At 42.4% G+C, this 13,061-nt stretch overlaps 2 protein-coding genes across 5 annotated transcripts; one reads left to right on the top strand and one right to left on the bottom strand.

Moving 5' to 3' along the window:
• The first annotated feature begins 32 nt into the window (after nucleotides 1-32).
• HSCB (HscB mitochondrial iron-sulfur cluster cochaperone) lies at nucleotides 33-3,748 on the top strand. The gene is made up of 6 exons (XM_034068035.1): nucleotides 33-256; nucleotides 327-423; nucleotides 846-935; nucleotides 1,416-1,560; nucleotides 2,416-2,463; nucleotides 3,074-3,748. Exons 1-6 carry the CDS (start codon nucleotides 33-35, stop codon nucleotides 3,163-3,165), a joined length of 696 nt encoding a protein of 231 aa, XP_033923926.1. The 3' UTR covers nucleotides 3,166-3,748.
• On the bottom strand, nucleotides 2,207-13,026 carry LOC101869763 (solute carrier family 2, facilitated glucose transporter member 11-like). Of its 4 annotated transcripts, none has more exons than XM_031047814.2 (12): nucleotides 12,759-13,026; nucleotides 11,496-11,594; nucleotides 10,336-10,496; nucleotides 9,723-9,847; nucleotides 9,341-9,470; nucleotides 8,718-8,866; nucleotides 7,531-7,718; nucleotides 6,918-7,028; nucleotides 6,703-6,804; nucleotides 5,569-5,644; nucleotides 5,055-5,182; nucleotides 2,207-4,226 (listed from the first exon to the last, which is right to left on the bottom strand). In XM_031047814.2, the coding sequence occupies exons 1-12, from the start codon at nucleotides 12,771-12,773 to the stop codon at nucleotides 4,029-4,031; spliced, it is 1,482 nt and encodes a 493-aa protein (XP_030903674.2). In that variant the 5' UTR covers nucleotides 12,774-13,026; the 3' UTR covers nucleotides 2,207-4,028. The 4 variants fall into 4 exon arrangements, with proteins under 4 accessions (XP_030903674.2, XP_033923921.1, XP_033923922.1 ...); XM_034068030.1 differs by lacking the exon at nucleotides 12,759-13,026 and adding an exon at nucleotides 12,434-12,646; XM_034068031.1 differs by lacking the exon at nucleotides 12,759-13,026 and adding an exon at nucleotides 12,434-12,646 and having other exon boundaries at nucleotides 2,207-4,221.
• Between the last annotated feature and the right edge of the window lie 35 nt (nucleotides 13,027-13,061).

Genomic DNA, 13,061 nt, shown 5'->3' with positions numbered 1-13,061 from the left:
GGCACGGGACCAGCCGGAAGTCGCGTGTCGGGATGCGGGCGGCGCTGCAGCGGCTTGTCGCTGTGTCATGGCGGCCGCGTGTGTCACGGCTGGCCCCGCGGCAGCGCTGCGCCGCCACCGGCCCGGCCCCGGCCCCGCGGTGCTGGAGCTGCGGCAGCGCCCTCCCTGCTGCCGAGGGGCCGCCGCTCTTCTGCCCCGGGTGCCGCGCCCTGCAGCCGCCGGGGCCGCACCCCGACCTCTTCCGCCTGATGGCTTGGTGAGTGCGGGCGGGGCGGCCGCGGGCCCTGCCAGCCGCGGGGCCTCACGCCGGCTCCTGTCGTCCGCAGTGACCGCTCCTTCCGCGTCGACGCGCAACAGCTGCAGCGGCGGTTCCGGAGCCTGCAGCGCACCGTTCACCCTGATCGCTTCGGCCGGAGGCCGCCGGTGAGCGCAGGGACGAGCAGGAGGCGGACAGTCTGCTGCCGGCGCGGCCCGCTCGGTTCTCCAGCTTGGGCGTGCGGCGCTTGAGGGCTTCGGTCGGGAAGAAGCCGCCTCCCGCGTCCGGCTGCGCCGTGCTGGGCGGCGGCAGAGGGCCGGGGCTGTTTCGCTCCCCGGCTCTTGTTTCCCGGTGCTTAGTGTAAACTTGCAGGCCCAGACTCGCAGCGGCGAAGGGCGATGAGGGGCTGGCGCTTCCGAGCGCGGGTACACGTGCACAGGTGCGGGCTCCCCGCACCCCAGCTCTGCCAGAAACCACCCTTCGGCTTTATGCCCGCTTGCGGCTGGGGAGCGCGCTGCCTGCAGGTTGCAGTGTGATGCATTTGCTGCTTGTTATTCACTTGTTACCGGTATTTATCATCCATGTGTAGGAGGAACAGTACTACTCTGAGCAACACTCGTCCTTGATTAACAAGGCATATCAAACTCTCCTGAACCCTCTGAGCCGCGGCATCTATCTGGTAAAGTGTCACTGTATTTTGTCACTGCTGCTATAACTGATCATAGTGGCTGGGGCAGTAATACACTGAATCAGACATTGGCTCCATCGTTAACACTGATTTGTGTTCCTCTGAAGAAGAGGGCTACTAGAGATTGACAGGAGACCAAAAACAACCTTAAAACTTAATAAGCTTTTCAAATGTTTTCTTTAACATTTAACTGACTGTTGCCATCTCATTTGCTGCTTATGTCACCCTGTTTCCTGCATCTCACACTGTGTTTGGCCTCAACACGTTTGCTCTGATTTTTTTCCTCTGGCCAACAGCTGATTTGCATGATTTACCTCTGGAGTCTGTTTTAAGCCAACTCATGTATATTTCCTGGAATAAAATGCAAGTTTATCAGCCCTGAATCTGAGTGAGCCCTGTTCAGGGACTAAAGAAAACTCACACTGAAATAGATGTAAGAATGAGCATTTCCAAATCCCCATTGTTTCACAGCTGGAGCTGCATGGAATGGAGCCAGCACAGGAGACAGACTGTGATGCAGATTCCGTGTTTCTCATGGAAATCATGGACATTAATGAGAAATTAGCAGAGTCTAAAAATGACGGTATCCTTGAAGAAATTGACACTTTGATTAAAGGTAGGTTATAATATGAGGTGTTTATATAGCTCTAAAATATCTTGTGTAATATCAGAGTCAAAGACTCTTTATTAACATATTTTAATATCTCTAACTTGTGTTAGTCTTGGATTAACTCACTGCAAGAGCTTTCCTCAGAAAAAGTTGTCTTTACCAGTTTATGCCATTTTTAATTTAAACATCAGCTCTGTCTGGAGAAAGCCTGCCCTAGTAGTACTTGTTCTGGTGGCAAAAGAGGGATAGCAACTGACTACATAAAGTCACTTACTCAGCAGATCAGGGCAAGTGGGCTATTGTAAAAGAACGAACCACTCAAAATGAAGTTTAATAAAATGCTTGACTGACCACAGTAAATAATTTAATTTATACTGACATTGCACTTCTTTCACCTTCTTCAATTTAAACCCCATTATATTAAGTGGTTATTATCCTTATACAAGCAACTTCCTCAATTATATTGTTGGTGATGCCCAAAACATGGAGTTTAGTGGTCTATTTAATTCTTTGCAATAACAGTAGTGTGCCAAAAGCAGTGAGAAAAACAAAAATAAAAACTAAGTAGAATTGAATAAAATTAATTATAGCAGAGTGAACACCAAAAGTAGCAGAGCTCTGGGAAGTTAGTGACCATTGATTTGCATTGCAATTGCTGTCTGTAAATCTGTTTAATCAAAGAAACTTATCTGCCTGTAATTGTAATTACACGAATCACAGCATTAAGATGAAAAGCTCGCAGCTCCCAGAAGAGTGAGTTGAGGCTATCAACTAGGTTTCCCAACACAGCCAGTCAAAATGCAGTGGTATTCAATATATTAAGTATGTAACAAAAAGTGAATTAAATTATTTGTTTTACAGTTAAACAAGAAGAACTGACCAGAGAGGTGGCTGAAGCTTTTGAAAGAGGTAGCTGTTCCTGTGAAGAATTTGGCTGCCATACAAACCTGTTCTGAATGTTTAATCCCCACATTCCTACTGGCAAATATTTCCTGAACTACAGGACAAATACTGCAAACACAAGTGTTCTTTGTATGTTATTTAGAATAAATACTAAAAGCTGACCTTTCTGCTGATGCAGGAAATTCAGGACCTCACATTTGCTGTAAAAAAAACCATCCAGTGCAAAAGTTCTGGTTAATTCAATCTGCACCCAGATGATCCCTTCCCATGGGAATGCAGGTGCTAAAAACTGTTTTGGTTGCTTGGTTCCCAGAGGAGCTGGAAGGTCAGACTCACCCAAATTTAGCACCAATTCTGAGGTTTCAGACTTGCATTTGGGGGATCTTGCTCTGCCAACAGAAGCTGTCAGCGGAGTAGCAGGTGCTGAGCACCTCAGTCAAGGTGTTCCAAAGCCATCCAAGATGAAACCAGTAGGCATCCTGGTTTAATAGTGTAGTATGGGTCCCTATAACTTGCAGCTTTTAGTGCTGCCGCAGGTGTTGTCATTGAAATCTTGAAATTAATTTGAAGATGAAAATTCAGCCTCTGTAACTAATCCTGTTTTCCTTCACTTCAGATGACTTTCAGGAAGCAAAGAAGCTTTTAGCCAAAATGAAGTACTTTGCAAACTTAAAGGATAAACTAAAGAACAAGAAGATTCCTTCCTGATGCTGCTTCCTTTACTGTTATTTTCAATTAAAAGCTAATTTAATTACCAAGTGAGAAAATAGTGTTTGCTTCCTGACTTTTCACTAAAACCTTTCCCTTTGGAGAAGAGAGATAAACATAAGAGAAATCCATCACTTACTGAGTAACAGATGGTGACAGCCAGGAAAAGCTGTAATAAGTAGGTAGGACCAGTGTACCAGCAGTCACAGGTACAGATATGAGCATCACAAAGCACACAAACACTGGATGTCATTAGGATTTCTTATATTTTGACTAATAAAATATGAGTGATTTCTTTTGAGAAAGAGCCCTGTAGAAACTGGTGGAGATGAAGCAGACAGCTTGTTCAACAGGTCCTTTGAGCTCCATGTCCTCCTTGGGTCTGTTCTATCAGACCATCTTCAAGGATCTGTGAAGGTGAACAGTATTTAGCTGCTGTCCTCTCTGCTTCCTAGTGCTTTTTGTGATGGTGATCTTAGTCTGACAGGAACTGACCTTCAAAACTAGAAGCTTCACCCTGTTGCTCACTTTAAAATGTTAAGATGATAGTTAAGGCAAAAAATAAACTCCAGAGTCTGCTTTATTTGTACCTTCTTAGGAAAGAAGTCTTTCTAGTAAAATGTATTGCAAATAGCAGTAATTCAGACAGGTGCTGGCCTGTCTTTGTACAGATACAGTAGTGGGACTAGATAATGGCCTTAAATCTCTCAAGTTAAATTTGTTTCCTTTTATTAAATGTCCTCTAAATACATAGGAGGCTTGAATAAACTGCTTGTTCATGGCATTGCACAGCTAGTTTAGAAGATGCTATTCATAATCCTCATGGAAGTTCTCCTGCAGCAGTGAAATCCCACAGAAGGTTTTTAAAATCCATCATGGAATTGTTTGCTTTCATAAAGCTCCGTTTCGTTTTTATTTCTTCCAAAATTAAGCTTGTGAAATTCCTTTTTGATTGCCAGAAAAGATTTGTTTTTTGTCTCAGGAATTACTAAGAAGAGGAAAGCAGCCACGGAGAAGCACTCCAGTAAGAACACCAGGAAGCAATACTGCTTCAGTCTGTTCTGAAAAAGAAATTCATTTGAGTGTAGCAAAGCTTTTTTCTTTCACACCTAATGCTGCTGTTCAGATAGTTTTAATAAAAAGCCATTCAACACATCCTTACCTTATACGTAGCCTTTTATATTGCAGGGTTTTTTACATAGAAGACTACCAAGCCCTGTGCAACACACTTGGCAGGTCTTTTATTTAAAAAAGGAAGGCAATTTAAACCCAAACAATCCAGTGTTAAGATTATCTGATTTTTCTGAATGTTAGTATTTGCCAATGCCGTTCATTAAAAGAAAACAACTTGCTGAGAAGAGTACAACTGAGAAGAAAGGACTGCTGGGTCAGGCTACCCTGTCACCTGCTGCTCCTGCATGTTTTACTCTCAATTGGGAACACAAAGCTGGGGATGAAAGCCTCTGCTGTTTTCCCAGTAATCCTGATCACAAAACCCTCTGTACAGAGCTCTGGGAGCTCTCAGAGCTGTGAACCATGAGCCCCAGGCACTACTTCACTTTGCCACAGAAGCACAAGACCCCATTAAGAAAAGTTATCTGAGTCTCTGCATCTGATGACATTTTTCTAGTTTTGATGGCTTCCGTGGTCCATTTTTTTTCCCCTGAAACTCAGTCATTACTTTCCATTTTCATTTATCGTGGTTTACTATTTTTTTCTGAAAAATAGTAAATCCTTTAAGAGGGATTGATTCTAGTTATACTTGGTTGAGGGGTAGTGAGCACTCTATGTTTAAGTGCTACTGTGTCAGGAAGTAACACTGTGATGGAGCCTAAGAGAAGATTAAACAAGAGGTGAGGCAATCAGGAAAATGTGTTGCATGTACTTACCACTATGAAGGGGAAGAGCATCCCAATGGTGAAGAAACTAATCCAACTGATGGTCCCTCCTATCATATAAGCAGCAGGACGTGATGACTGTATGAACAGTTCAGCTATCATGGTATTTGTTATGCCACCTGGGGAGTGAGTTTCAGAAATAAGAGGCTGTTGACCTAATTGTATATGTATTCATAATGACACATTTTTGAATCCACTGCCCATGCAGTAAGTGTCCTGAGGAGCAGCCCCATTGCAGCACTGCTCAGGGAGGTGGGGAAAACCAAACAGGCTGCTGCTTGCTTCGTGTCTGAATGGACTGAACTCAAGGCAGAACAGAGACTCCTCATCCGTAGCTGACCCACACTCTGGGGCTATGGAGGCAAAATGTACCAGCATATGGGCTCACTGTTTTCCTTTGCTAGAGCACAGCAGCCTTACAGAAACATCAGTGCCTGGCTTAGAGAGCACAGCTGCTGCTATCCCCCTCACCACTTCAGAACATGCATTAATTACTGTGTCCTACCTGGCCCCAATCCAAAGCTCAAGATGAAGGCAAAGATCGATGTCATGCTCACATAAGGCACCCATGGGTACAGTTCCTGCAGCAGAAGAGAAGGTTTAGCTCAGATTTTGAGAATCCAGTTTTAAAGTCTGGCTTAACAGTTACATTTTTTTTATTGCCTCTAAGACAGTCATTCATGGCTGTTTACAGCTGACTTATTTAACAGTATTGCTTCAGAGAAATTAAATATTGTTCATTTAGTAATGTGTACCAAATGGAGTCTAGCACTTCTGCTGAGATTTGGAATTAGTCCTCTGAGGCTACAAATCGACATGAATACTGAACACAGCAATTATGTGTTGTTAACATTTTGTCAGCTTATTTTGGTATTTTATACTGATCCATGAGTTAGCTGCCACCAACCATTTTCACAGCATGAACAGATTCCTCATATATCATTATTTATCTATGCATAAATTTCAATAGCACAGTAAAGAAACATCAGCATTACTATATATATACAAAACTGGGTGCATTAGAAAGACCAAACTTAAAGCTTGAAACCCTATTATTCAAAAGCAAACAGAGACATTTACAGAAGTTACAATTAGAATAATTAAACTGACTCATTCAACCTGCTGCCTGGCCTAGCAGCTTGCTTCACTCCAACCATGCAGAAATCACTGCAGGTGAAAAGCAGGGCAGGATGTCATCTTTGCATGATAAGTGTAGAGCATAATTTGAAGTGAATCTCTCTAGTGAGTTTCCGATAGTTTTTGTGAAATTTAAGTGTCTTTTGAATATCAGCATCTTGACAATATTGTTTGTTCACTTTACAATTCAATGACTCAACACTGATGCTTAGTACTATCACTATGAAGATTTCATCCTAAAATGACTTTAACAGCTAAAATAAATGCCATTTTGTCATCATTTAGTTTTGTCAGCATTAAACACAGCTGCAGCTCTAAAACAAATACATGACCAAATCTCTTATTTTAAGGAAATACAGCTGCATTTTGCAGCTGATCAAATCTTTCAAGTGCTGTCACTTTTTATGCTGCTGTATAAAGCTCTCTTCAGCTGGTTTTGAGTGTCACAGATTTTCACACACTACAGTCATATTGTGTAATATTATTGAGTCCTTCTTTATACCTGGTAAGTCAGGGAGAATGTTAAAACAATGCTCCAAAGGGTCATAAGGAGATAACCCCCAATGATGAGATACCTTCTTCCCACGTAGTCAATCAGTAAACCCTGTGGATAAGACATCATATTCAATTACTATATTGATCTCATATTTACCAATGCTCTTATTCAAGAGGCATCTGTACTCTTGACATTAGGAGGTATGATAAACTGCTGCTTACACATGTGAGGGCTGTAAGGCATTCACAAGCTCCAGTGCCGAGTGTCACATATGGGATTTGTTCTGCTGAGATCCCAGCTTGTTCAAAAATGTAAGTTGCATAGAAATAAATCTACAACAGGAAAAATGAATACTAATGGGGCTTTCCTGGAAGTTAAATCATCAGCTAGAAACAAAGTCAAGTTCATATTAAACACACAGCTTAATGTGTGTTATAGTTTGAGTTATTATTTTGACATAAACAGCAACAAGAATCTGTTTAACTCATATCAAGGTAAATACATTGCTATGATACAAGCAAGTTTAATTATCCAGCCTACTGAACATAGCACTTCACATTCTGAAACCAAACACAGCAGGTGAGCTGATCAACCTTCATCTGCTTTCTCAGAAATGTGCAAGTATTAAGTCACTCTGTAAAGAAATTTACATACTAGAAACACAGAAATGAAAAAAAATTTAAGAGAAAAACACAGAAGTACCACTAAAATATTCTTTCCCACTTATCCCATTTCTCTGGGCTTCTCTATGTGGATCTTTTGTGTTAATAAAAGGTTGAAAACCCCATGGAAATTACATCATTAATAAAGTTGTTTGTAGGTATGAAAACTTACAGCATTTATCCCACTGAGCTGCTGGCCCATAGTCATCACAATAACAGTAATAAGCTGCCATCTTACAGCACGGTCAGTGAATAACTGCCAGGGCTTCTTGGCCTTCTCCCCATCCAAGGCAAAGTTTTCCTGCTGTATGTCTTCCATCTCCCTTCCATACTCTGAAGAACCATGAAATCGCTTCAAAGCTGAACAAATAAGAAAACACAACTTCTGGAAAACATCTCCTTCCACCATGACCCAGCATCTGCTGGGATATGAAAACATTGCTTTTTGACTTGGCTTTTGCTTGCTGGTTTCCAACATTTTTTGCTGTGGTAGACTAAAGTTGCTTCCTATGTTGAAGATCTGGCCACAAGATACACTGGTCTATCTGCTAGTACCTTTTCCAGACAGGTAAAAGTTCTTATGTTCATCAACAGCACTTCAAAAGAACAGAAGAAAAGCAAGAGAAGTGTTTTTCCTTTATTTATGCATATAATGAAAATTGAATCGGCTACAACCCTATAAATGCTAATAAGGTAAAACCTCCTTTGTTAAAGTCTCTCATTTATTTAGCATTTTAACTGGAAGACCCAGGGACCACAAGTGTCATTTTATGTCACTGTGAAGTGTATCAGTATTACCATATCAGCAGAAGTGGAAACACTGAACACATTTCTGAAAAATATGTATTTTATTGTCCAGATTTGTACACTGGAATCTCTTTTTTCTGTCCCCTCAATTTTATTAACTACTTTAAAATAAGTAGACAACCTTTTCACATTTTTTTAACAGACCTTAAACTGAATTAATTGGACCTGTTTACTTATAGGGACTAATACTTCACTGTTTGGAGTACTATTCCACCTGGTCTCCCCAGCAAGGAAAACACTCTCCATGGCATGTGAGGACCCGAATGGCCTCAGTGTCTTCCACATTCTATTGTGAAAAAAAAAAAACCCAACCCAAAACCATTCTTGTGATGTTTAGTTTCTTCTTGTAGTATGAAGAGAAGTGTTCACACTCAAATATGGACTCCCGAGTTCCCTATTTTCATATAAGCTCACTGAAGGAAAAGCAGAGGCCAAACAGCACTAGGCAATAAAAATGGGCTGTGTTGATACAGACAAAAGGAGAATCTGGAACCCAAGATACTCCTTGTACTCTTCTGAAGACACAAAGAAAGTATAAATACTGAAAATTACCTTTGACACAGCTCAGCTCATCACCCCTGTCAATAAGAAGGTATCTGGGACTTTCAGGAAACCATGGCAGGAGTAGAAGTTGGGCAAATGCTGGTAAACAGCTGCTGGATAGCAACAGAGGCCAATACATTTCTTTACCTAATAATTCCCTGGGAAAGACATGGAAAAAGAAGGGGCAGAAGAGGGGAAACCCTACAATTAATTAGCTTATTGCAGTGTTGGTCTTAAGCATTATTTTCAGGTTCTCCAAAACAGTGTTTTCTAGCAATGCAGGAAAGTAAAAGCATATGGACATCACCTTCAGGTCAGTAGCATCACTTGCTTTTGAGAATTACACAGTAATTTAGGACAGAAAGGAACTCAGAAAAGTGTAAATGTAACTGTTGTACTGATGCTGCTCTAAATTGAGAACACAGCCCTGGGGAGACAGCAGAGATGGTGGGCAGCTGTGGGAATAAGGTGACAAAAGGAGGGTTTTTTTCTTATAGGTAGACCTTGTAAAGTGTGAAGTTGATTCACTAATGCTTCAATGGCCACAATTAATATTTTGCAGGGAGCTGCAGGGAACTGGAATTCTTTACATGCAAGTAGCACAAGTCAGGAAAATAAAATGCATTTCTAACCTCAAACCAATTATTTGTCCCATCAGAATCCCCCCAGTCAGAAAGATGGAACTCCCCATGGCCATGCCACCTCTAAGATGTTTTGGGGCAACCTCCCCAAGATACAGAGGCTGCACACAGATCCCAACACCTGCAAGTAAATGAAAGAACATTTTTCTATTAATAGATTTTGCTTTGAAACAAGTCACTGAACCAAAAGGTGTAGGAAATCAGACTTGGTTAGTTTCCTGTTACTTTAGCTGCCTTCAGATTCCAAGTTAGACTACACAACATTTTTGTCATCATATCTACAAACACATATCATAACACCTAAAGAAAAAGCAGTAACAATAAATTAGCATTCACCATCATTTACTGAAAGTAAGAATAGGAGAGAATTCACCTGAATTTATGCCAATCAAAAACCTTCCAACAATCAGCAACTCAAACAATCCTGTAGGAAAACTGATCCCCATTAAAATGGAGGCCAGTATTGCTATAATATTATTCATCAAAAGAGCTCCTTTCCTAAATGGGACAAAAAAAAAATAGGGAAAAAATTAAAAAATAAGGAAATCTGCAATAACATGCTCTTTAAACATCTCCTTTCTGGTAATATGGAAAAAAATGGGGTTTATACTGAAGAAAGGAGTTGGTTTTGCTCATTTATGCTGTATCTATAAAGCATGCATGTGAAACATTACAAATTACACAGTATGCCCTTATTCTCATGAAGGCTTCAAATGCATACGTGGGACCTGTGTTTCCTGCCATGCAGCATGTGCATATACTCCTACTTAGATTCCAACAAATGTCATCGAAAGACTAGACTGGAAGGCTGTAACTCAAATCTCACCTTTTAAAGTCACATTGGAGCAAACTGTAAAATTCTACTAGAAAACTCTGCTTCAAAGTTTCAGTCACCTAAGGTACATTTTCTCTCACTTTTTTCCATTTATATACTTTCTATTCCAGTGAGAAAATAGAAGGAAACACGCTGAACCTGATGAACTCACCTGCCCAGCCGAATTGCCATGCTGCCTCCAACAAGGGCTCCACACAGGCCTCCAAGTGAAAATACAGAAGCGATGACAGACCAAAGAAAAGTCAGCAGATCTGGATTTAATGCCTTGTGATAACGATTAGCCCAGGTTTCATTTAAGAACCTGTGTATATGCTGCAGAAAAGAATGATGAATGCGGAGTATTATGTGTAATCAGAGGCTGCAGTTTTAGCCAGCAAACAAAGACTTATCAGAAGAAGAGACTGCCTGGCCTCCCTGTCCTTTCCAGCATATTACATGTTGTTTCACAAACATCTTGTTTTAACTTTTGTAACAAGCATGTGATGCTGTAGCAAATTCAATTTTCACAGTTTCAAAAGCAAATAAATGAGCTAACAGCAGATGACAGGCATCACTTTCACCATACCATCAGCTCAGATCCTGTGCAGTCACCCACAAAATACACAGAATCCTCAAGGCCAGGGCAAGGGACCCAAACGTAACAAGCAGGTGAAAATACCTACAAGATACTTGGACACTACACATTAAAGTTTTTGACTCTCTAAGATCTTTCTCAGTAAGCTGCCTTTTAGTAACTATCTTTTCTCCCTGTTATCCAATGACAGGACACGCGGGAATGGTTCAAAGCTGCATTAGGGGAAACGGTGGTGACATTTTACAGAAAGGGTGGTCTGGTCAGACACTGAAACAGGCTTCCTGGAGAAGGGGTCAATGCCCCAAAGCACTCAGCATTTAAGATGCATTTGGACAATGCCCTTAGTAGCAGGCTTTAACTTCTGGTCAGGCGGCTAGACTAGGTTGTAGATCTGTTCAAACTGAAAATGCCATACTCTATTCTTAATATTCCGGACTACTTTAGTCAAAAGCATAACTGGAAGATGTTCCTTATTTGGTCAGTTAATCCTTCTAAAACAGACTTTAACAGTGGTATTTATGTGGCCTATTTGTCACTTTTATCTGACACACAATACCTCTGATGGGAGGTACAAATTCACATGAAATCACTTTGGAAAGCAACAAGAATCCTTCATAGGAGAGGAAGCCTGCTTTGGTGCCACTGTGATCCAATAGAAGTGCATTTGGCCTCTCAGCCAGTTAGACAGGACACCTCCATCACAGCAGAACAACCCTGTGAATAAGAGACTGTTTTACCTCAGTGGGGGCATTGATGATGGAAACATTATACCCATACTGAAAGGTTCCTCCAATTCCAACAGCACAAACAGCCAGAAACAAGGTCCATGTGGGGAGCTAGAGAACAGAAGAGAGTAATGGGAGTGGAAATTGATAGAGCCTTGAACCCACATGCATGTAACATCTATGAGAAACTCGTAGTGAAATATATAATGTACTTTGGCCATAATCACTGACATCTTTTAGAGATGCAACAATTACAAGTATGCAAGTTCATTGTAAGCAATACAATCATTGCACTGCTGATGGCATAGTACAGCTTCCTTGAGAATAAGAAGTGCTTCCCTAAGTGACAAGCAAAGCAATGAATTAAGAGTAAGGGCTGCAGCAAGCACAGTAGAAAAAATAAACCCAGAGGTGGTGCATATTACCATCGCACACTCAGACCCTTCTGTTAACCAAATACTGACAATATAATCTGTGTGTCTCCTAGGTACAACCTGGAATCTAGAAGAGGCAGAAAACAACCAAAACCACCCCAGAACCATATTAACGTACATTACACAGCTTATGTTCTGTTATGACAGCTCTGCTCCTCCTCCTGCCCAAATTGGTCTGCTTGTTACACTAGCATCTTGAGTCACACTGGAGCTTCCATGTACTGTATCAACTACTCCCCTCATGACAGCTTAGAAGGACTTTCCTGTCATTTCAGAAACATGCCACACATAAAATTCAATTTACATCCAATATAAATTGTAAGAATCAGCAAACACGTTTTTACAGCTTCCACTTTAGAACACAGCTGGGAGTCTAAGGAAAGAACAAAACTTCATGAGCCTGCTCATCTAAACTTAAAAGTAGACATGAAACTGGGAAAATTCAAATGTGTGCATCACTGTTAAAGCTACAAACTCCCTGCAGAACCCATCTCCAGAAGCCAAGGCAGTACTTACCTTCCTACGTGCACTACACCCTCTCAGAAGGGGCTGGGACTCCATTCTTAGTATGGGCTGAATTCGATTTCCTTCACAAAATTTAGTAAACTACACTACAGGGATAAAAGATACCAAAGAACTAAGTTGCTCCTCCATTAAAACACGTTTCTGACTTCCACCTGTAGCCTTTGGTGTTCCCAGTGTCTCTCGAGTCATCAGGACGGCACCGTTCCGCTCAATCAGCGCCTCACAGGACCGCTCCCCCTCATCGGAGCACAAACCCGCCCGCACCCGCCCGCGCCCCCCCCCGCCCCATGCAGGCACCGAGAGCGGCAACGCTCACCTGGCGCTGAGCCATGGGCTCGGGCTCCGTTCCTCTGCGTCCCTCCAGGGCGGCTCTCGGAGCTGAGCCCTCAGGTCACCGGGATCTGGCACCCGCAGCAGCAGCCCGCCCCAGCCCCAGGCTCTGCCCGCCACCCGGGAGGTCACGCCGGGCACTCCCATGGCTGCCGGGGCCTCACCGCCCTCGGGGCCTCCCGACGCCGAACTGCTGCTGCCCTAAGGCAGCCTTGAAGCGGGCAACGCCACCGCCCCCGGGACTACAGCTCCCATAGTGCCCCGCGAGCCGCCGCCGGGACTACAGCTC

The sequence above is a fragment of the Melopsittacus undulatus genome, chromosome 12, assembly GCF_012275295.1.
Source record: "Melopsittacus undulatus isolate bMelUnd1 chromosome 12, bMelUnd1.mat.Z, whole genome shotgun sequence".
Classification (NCBI taxonomy): domain Eukaryota; kingdom Metazoa; phylum Chordata; class Aves; order Psittaciformes; family Psittaculidae; genus Melopsittacus; species Melopsittacus undulatus.
The sequence above is the reverse complement of the archived record's forward strand: the minus strand, read 5'-3'. Positions and strand labels throughout refer to the sequence as shown.